The sequence below is a fragment of the Dendrobium catenatum genome, unplaced genomic scaffold (genome assembly GCF_001605985.2).
Source record: "Dendrobium catenatum unplaced genomic scaffold, ASM160598v2 fragScaff_scaffold_384, whole genome shotgun sequence".
Classification (NCBI taxonomy): domain Eukaryota; kingdom Viridiplantae; phylum Streptophyta; class Magnoliopsida; order Asparagales; family Orchidaceae; genus Dendrobium; species Dendrobium catenatum.
Window position 1 is genome coordinate 806832 of NW_021318846.1, and position 7860 is coordinate 814691.

The 7860-nt window shown below is 39.4% G+C and overlaps 1 protein-coding gene across 1 annotated transcript; it reads left to right on the forward strand.

The window, feature by feature from the left end:
• Positions 1-6146: 6146 nt before the first annotated feature.
• On the forward strand, positions 6147-6928 carry LOC114579427 (NADH-ubiquinone oxidoreductase chain 6-like). The gene is made up of 2 exons (XM_028693910.1): positions 6147-6372; positions 6789-6928. Exons 1-2 carry the CDS (start codon positions 6147-6149, stop codon positions 6926-6928), a joined length of 366 nt encoding a protein of 121 aa, XP_028549743.1.
• The last annotated feature ends 932 nt before the right edge of the window (positions 6929-7860 follow it).

The following is a 7860-nucleotide window of genomic DNA, read 5'->3' on the forward strand; positions in this document are numbered from 1 at the left end:
TTTAAAGTACACAAAAAATAGATTAAAGATTTAATATTTGATTGAGTATTGATTTGTTCTATTCTAATACATTCAGCAAAATAAATATCATTTTTAACCCCATCTATAATATGTGATGGTAAAGAGTAACCAGTTAGAATCATATGTCAAAATCGATAATCAAATGATTACAAAAGTAGACATGCAAATTTTTCAAAAATTAAAAGAAATATTTTTAAATAAATAAGGTCGCATAATTGAATATCCTTCCACAATGTTACAATTATAAAAATTAGCCATTAATTTTTTTTCAAAAGTTTTCTAAAACTTAATTTATGAATCGTGCTCTGATACCAATTGAAAATTTGTGAGCGATGTAAAACCCTAAAGAACTAGTCTCATGTTTAACCAAGAGGGGGGGGGGGATGAATTAAATATTAAAAATTTATTTAATGTTGAAAAAAAATCTAATTATAACTTGATGAGAAAACAAATTAAATTTACAATAAATATATAAATTAATATTTTCACCCACGTAGTTAATCTCAAGAAAAATAAATATAAAAATAATTGAAGGAAAGAACATCAAATTTATAGTGGATTGATCCAACATGACCTACATCTACTCCCCAGAAGCACCCTCCGAGTATTACAGAAAAACCTTCTAGTATCTCTCCTTTTTTCCCCATAGCAAGTTGGAGAAGCCCTTACAAAATCTTTCCACCAACCAGGTGTTGTAGAGGGCTAAAACTCTTTTCATAAGCAAAGAACCAAGACTCCATTTTCTCCCTCTAGGAGATGGAAAAGAACCATGAATCCCTTTCACTTTCTATGGTGTGGTGGAGTATCCAGGTCTTTTAACACCAAAGAGATCTTCTTCTTCCCAAAACTTTTCCTAAGATGAACCTTAAATCTGATGGTACTAAGGTGTAAGCTTGCCAAAGTAATCGTATAAAATCCCCTCCAAACTCCCTTTAAACCCCCCTCCAAGGATTTTCTCCCTCTCAAATTCCACCCTTTCCACTTTTCCTTTCAAGTTCTATGTTAAAGTTTTCTCTAGAAGAACAAATATACAATGGAAGCTATAGACACTTATCAAGTACTTTGAGAAAGCTTAAATAGAGGGCTTAAAAAACCTTATAAATTTAATTCTATCGACAAAGATTTTACAGTATGATCCTTGGATTTTCCTTTACGATTACTACAAAATAACCCTTTTATCCAGTACGATTAGTATTATCATGTATGCACAGTTAAAGAATTTTCTTAGATCATCCAGTATAATTTTTAGATTGTTTAGGATAATTAGTTTAACTAAAATGTAGTTCATCCAGGATGAACCCTAGGACAACAAAAATTATACATGGGTAATCGTACTGTACAAAGGTAAATATATAATACGATTAGAATATCAAACCTAAGTAGAATTTATTAACTAATCACAGAATCATTTTAGGAAGGATTTTTCAAAGATCATCGAATGCGATGTACATCATCTAGGATGATTAAAACAAAAAATGAAATTCAAAATTATGCCTAAATTATAATTGGAGGTTATTTTTCATGATAATAAAGGATTGTCCTAGACGATCTAAATCATCAGTATGATTAATTTGATGAGCTAATCATATAGTATGATTAGTTCAAAAATTGAGCTTCTAGTTTTGACTCAATCTCAGTCTCCCAAAGTGTCTGTGTGCATGATCACCAAACAATCATACACCTTTATAAGACTTGACTCAGGAAATCATAAATACATCAATGAATATTACAAACATCTTTACAGCATAATATATTCTACATAATCTTAATCTTTTAATCTTTATTGGATGGTGCATGGCATTCCTGAAATGTTAGTACACACACAAATAAAAAATATATTACAAAAACAAATAAACAAAAATGTTAGCCATAATATTTGTTATCATAAAAAATATAAACTTGTTAGCTCGACTTATAACAATCTCGGATAGCAAGATCAACAAGATATTCAAAGCAAGTAATAGTTTCCAAGGGAGATGGGAAGGACATCCAGCACTAAGCGGGAGAAATAAAATTTAATAGGAGACACCACCTTATGGAAATTTAGGACACCTCTAAGTCAGTTAGTTGATCGAGAAAGCTCTGCCCAGTAGTGCTTTACTCTAGAATATACATGGCGGTCCCCGGTAGCCTAAGATCCTCTCTGACTTTTCATAAAGCGATCAATGATAGATGCATTTGCCATAGTTATAGCATTACGGCAAACCTGTGCCAAATATATAGCGGATTTGGGCGCTCTAGCCAAAATGAATCAAAACATCAACCCTTCTTTATTCTTTACCAACTTTCTTAGAAAACGATATCATCAAACGAAAGAATGAAATCTCAAGAAATAGAATGGTGCATCAAGGGTGTGAGAATCAGTTTGGTAAAGAACTCATTGATCCTTCGATAGCTAGCGCCTTACTATCTTTTGCTGTTCTTTTTGAGTTGAGGTGCGGAGCATTTGATTTCTTGAGGTACTTTTTTGGCAAAGTCTCAATTACTTCGATCAAAACAAAGGCAATCTGACTCGTTCGTGACCCAGCTTACCATTGATGAGTCACTGAACTCAACCTTGAAAGCACCAAGGGGCGAAGCAATAGAGATGTCTCCTACGTTACCCGTAATATGTGGAAGTATCGACGTAATTTCATAGAGTCATCCGGTCTGAATGCTACATGAAGAACATAAGCCAGATGACAGAACGGGGAGATCGAGGATGTAGAAGATCATAACATGAGTGATTGATTTGGATTCCTACAGACCCTACTCCAACTTACCATATGCGTCTTATCCCGCTCCCCAGAAGACCAAAGAAAATGAGGCTTCAGACCTTCCATCTTCACAGATTGAGGGATCTTGAAACAGCTACAAACATGATTAGATATGGCCGTAGTCACTGATTTGATAAGTGTCAGTCTTCCAGCGAAAGTCAGAGTCCGACTTTTCCAGCTCTGAAGACGGTCTCTCATTCTGTCTACGAGGTTGGAGAATTGAACGAAAATCAACAATATCAATAGTAGGAAGGCCCGACGGATATCTTTGCATTGAGCCAGAGCCCTGGATTCCAAATATAAATATTTGAGCAAGAGCATGCCTAACATGTGGATCCATGGACCGCGAGAAATGAATCATTGATTTTTGGGGGTTGACTCTGAGACCCGATGGCAAACAGTTCCAAAACATTTGTCATTGCTCTACATGACTTCATGTTAGCTTTCGCTAAGATGATCGTATCGTCTGTGATCCTTTATCTATTCTATAACACGCTTCTATTTTGAACCTGCCAATTCAGAGCTGCTGAGATAATCTTCATGCATAGGATAGGGAGAACCCTTGACGGATGCCACGGGTCGGCCTAAATTTTTTTAAGTAACACAAGCCTCGAGAGGATCAAACAGAAAACAGCGCCATGTTAATGCGATCGCAAGACATAGAAGCTGCGATCACAACATTAACAAAAAGAGGGTCTTTCATCACTTTTCTCATATTTCGCTGGGACTAGTTAAATAAAAGTGGAGATTGAACGCTAGAGGGCGCAGATCGGAACTGCGAGCACTGAGCAAAAGGCGAGCGAGCTGTGTTCACTTAAAGCTTCACTTCAGGTTTTGTTTTGTAGTGGGAAATGCTACAAGGAAAGATATTTGAAGACGTAGAGCAGTCTGTAATGATAGCGGGATGGGGACGGAAAGGGTTCCCCCTCTCCTGTAATAGCGAACCAGTCAATTTGGAATTTGAGAGTCAACCTTCGCCCCAAAAACCCATCTTTCTTGCTCATCTCTAGAGAAACCTCCAACTCCTGCTGATCCCCCGGATTGCCTTTAGCATTGCCATCAGTGTGTTTAGTTTTCGTTTGCAGGAGAATTTCTTATCATTTCTTTACTGCTACGCACCTTATGTATCCAAAGCCTGCTTCTCTGCATAATCCCAATTTCTTCTGGATGAGTAGTATGGCCTTCAATACATTCTTTCTTTCTGTATATATGTGCAAAAAATGCAAGGATCTAGTGCCTTTCAGCACTGGTTTTTTTATAGTTGTGAGGTGTTTGGTAATCGAATTCTAATAAAAATGAATTGAGTGGGAAGTCTGTGTCTTTTTCGATAGGCTTTGTTTTAAGCCATACAAGCTTCTCTTCTACTCTATGTTCCAAGGTTGCCTGGAGGGAAAAGACAATATGTTTGCAGGAAGGAGTTTGGACTTGGAAATATGTCACTTATTTTCCCTTGATGCGCTTTCAATTCCAGTTCTGATTCTTTCATTGTACATTGTACGATTACATAGAGAAAAAGAAAATGTTGACGAACCTTGGAGTTCACTATTCTAGAGTGGAGGAGTGGAGGTCTAAGGACCACAGATGTGATGTGTGTACCCAATATATGAATACATCTTATGAATGCCCACCCAAAAGGAGCTCTAATGCCACTCGCTTGAAAGCTAGACTCTGCCTTACAAGTTCGTTATCCTACAATTCTCTTATTCTCTGCCACCATCATGTTGTAGGTGCTTTGAGATGAAAAATGACCAGAACGCCATTTATTTCATTTCCTTTTTTAGGACTTAATTCCCTTACTGCGACAGATGCGAAGCAAGTTGAATTAGAGTGGCTCTTCTTGCGGTTGGATGCTTTCAAATTTGACAATCGGTGCTTTGTCCAGGATGTACTATTAGGTTTCCTTTCTCACCCTCTTATATAGCACTAGCCAGATACTTTCCCAAGTTTTTCAAAATTTGAATAGAAAATGAATAGAAAAAATATTGCTCATGGACCTTCTAATATTAGAATTATAATAGTTTCTCTTTTTGGGAACATTAGCAGAGAAGTCAATCTTTTTTCTTTTCCAAAGTCGTTCCCTGTTGGCCTGACCATGTTGAAAAAGCTTTTCAACACTCCAAAAAACCTTCTCTTTTTCAAAATTAGCTTATGCAGAAAGAACAAAGTCATCAGCAAAAAAATCTACCAGAAAGAACCAGGTCACTCTGACTTGAAAGGTTTCCAATTCAAAAACTTTGATTGATCAATCGATCTCCACGTCCTGCCAGTTCGCTAAGTATACTCACTCTACCGAGTGGCAAGGCTTCCACTATTCCTGCCAAAATTTCATCCTAGAAGTTTGCAAGTATGAGAGAGTCCTCTCTCTGTCTGTCTCTCCGAGTTTCTACTACTAAGACTAAGGGAAGTAGCACTTCAGCTATGAAATGAGAGAATAGATTCCGATCAACAGGAGAAGGTGGTCCTTTCCTCTCTCTGCCAGCTCCATGCTGTATAGCTTAAGGATCATGAGCTGGTTTCATGCTAGAATACATTAGATCTGCCCAATCATTTTGGTAGATGAAGTAGTGGGAGGTCGCGAAGTAAGGGGGCGTGTGAAGTTGAGAATTTAGGACAATGTAGTATTCTTTTCACGGCTGAGTTTTGAGTTTCGAAGTTTCAAAAACTTTGCCAGAACTCTAAATATGAAAATACAAAAAAGAAAAGCATCGAGCGAGACCATTTTATTCCATTGTTCATGAGAGCCGTTTTGTTTTCGACCAACAACATCTACTCCTATCCAGCTTCGTGTCATTTTTTCATACAGCGATCAGCAAGCAGCAAGTGGGGGAGAGTCAAGTCAAGTACAACACAGGCAAGACTCTCATGTTGCGGTGGGGCGTGCCAAAGCAACCCGGGACCCGGGCTCACTACTAAAGTGCTGACGCCTTCTTTTTAATTGAAGGTGAAAAACTACAGGGCTCAGCAAGAAAACGGATGCGCTACGGCTTTAGCCGTTGCTTATTCTTTTTCTTTATTTTCTACGCAACCTTGCGCGAGTACATTGTTCGTCCTTGGGCGCTCTCTAAACTACAGCTTTGATGCTGGAGTTCGCTGGGTGGGGGAGAAGCAAGCCGAACCTCTGATCGACCCGGACACATAAAAAATGATCGGCTAAGAGAGAAAGATGAGATTCCGTAAGTAATTCAGTGAGTGCTTTCTTTTTTTAGCTTCAGGGCTTGGAAGAAGAAATGAAATACGAACAACCGCGCTGGTCATAATAGATCGACTTGAATGCTGGAGAAAGAAGACGCATTCAAGTTCCATTTCAGGGAAGGATGACGTATCATGATACTTTCTATTTCATAGAGCCCTTCTTTGGTCTCTGGTTTGATGGTTGTACGTGCTAAAAATTTGGTATATTCCGTTTCATTTCCCATCCCAGTCTTTCGCGACACTGCTGGTTTACTTCTTTTCTTAGGTCTCGACTTCTCCGCTATGATCTCCCCAGTAGTTCATATAGGAGCTATTGCCGTTTCATTCCTATTCGTGGTTATGATGTTCAATATTCAAATAGCGGAGATTCACGAAGAAGTCTTGCGCTATTTACCAGTGAGTGGTATTATTGGACTGATCTTTTGGTGGGAAATGTTATGCCCACGCTAGCAGCTTCCTTGATGGAACTGAGGCTGCCCTTCCAGAGAAAGTGAAAGTTGAACGATCCACAGCAGGAGAATATGGATCTACTGTTATCTCTTTTGTTCCTAATCCGACGTATGAAGCATTGTTACGGAAGGATCAAATGGTTGTGTTGTGGCTAAATACCACCCTTTCCGAATATATTCTTGCCAACACCATCTCCCTTCAGCCCATGCCATATGAACATATCTTAGGAATGACTTTTTGGGAGAAGTGGAGCAACAACTCAAAGTCGAATTACTTATGTGCAAGAGAGGTACATCTTCCATAACCTAATACTAATTCGTTTCAAAGCTATTTGTGAGTTGTTGGCTGCTATTCATAAATCTGTTTCAGATGATGATAAAGTAATGTATATCTTGGACGGGCTGGGTATGGTCTTTGTCACTTCGGTGTCTATGAGGGTTCCCTTTCCCCACTTCAGTGGGTGCCCATTACAAGCCTATGCCCGCCTCCTCCACTCCTCTGGCTACTGATTATGCGTTAGTCAGTCAGGTTCAGCAAACCACATCTGATTTCTAATCGAGGACGGGGCGGGTTTTCACTTTCCACTTGATATTTTTAGGGTTGGCTCAATCTCTCTTCCTTCAGTTTTTGTTTTTCTAGCGCCTTTTTTCAGAGACTCCGGACGCTCCTTGTCCTAAGTCTCAGGCATCCGGTTACCTTTGCGGATCTCCTAGCCGGCTTTTGCACTATGTTACTGACGTCTGATTCTCTTACGCAATTCCTTACTAGTCGTAGGTTAGCCTAAGCCTAAGCATCGGAATCAGAGGTTTCGCGGGGCTGCTAGGCTCCTTTATCATGGTCATGGGAGGGGTTCGCATCCAACTCTTCTCGATACCCGGTCATTGGGAACATCTTCTAACTCGTTAAGCTAAAATAGCATATATTCTATCAAATAGGATCCTACTTACAAGTTCTTAGCCCCCTACTGACTACCGGGGCATCCTCTAATGAGCAAGCACTAGTACACACGCATTTGCCCGTTAGCAACTGTGACTGGAGGAAGACGGCTACTGGCACAAAGGTTGATGAAGCGCACGTGCAACACTATCGGCGGATTCATTATGGAATGGAGATTTGACACACCAGGTTTGATATGGGATGTCCTTTTCCAACTGAGTCATTGAGGAAAGTCGACTTGCTTCACCTATGATAAAGGAGAATCGAGATTCGAAGCTCTGCCGCTACGCTAGCGCGGATACAGATGCCTGCCTTCGCTTCGTTCTATTTCTCCTATACTGACTTTGGGAAGTATCTCGATGCACTTCCTTCTGATCTGCTTTTTATAGAGTCTCAGGTCAACCAGCGCCCATGCTAAAGACGCGAAAAAGCAATTGGCGCTTATCGAACATCTTCTTTGCTACGCACCTTACTTAGCCACAGGGGGTACATTCTGAGGTACCCT

Excerpts from the sequence above, each read along its gene's own strand:
- LOC114579427 (XM_028693910.1), top strand. The coding sequence starts at position 6,147 with ATGGTTGTACGTGCTAAAAATTTGGTATATTCCGTTTCATTTCCCATC. Across the intron at positions 6,373-6,788 it reads GCGCTATTTACCAGTGAGTG|ATGATGATAAAGTAATGTAT; the intron begins GTATTATTGGAC and ends AATCTGTTTCAG.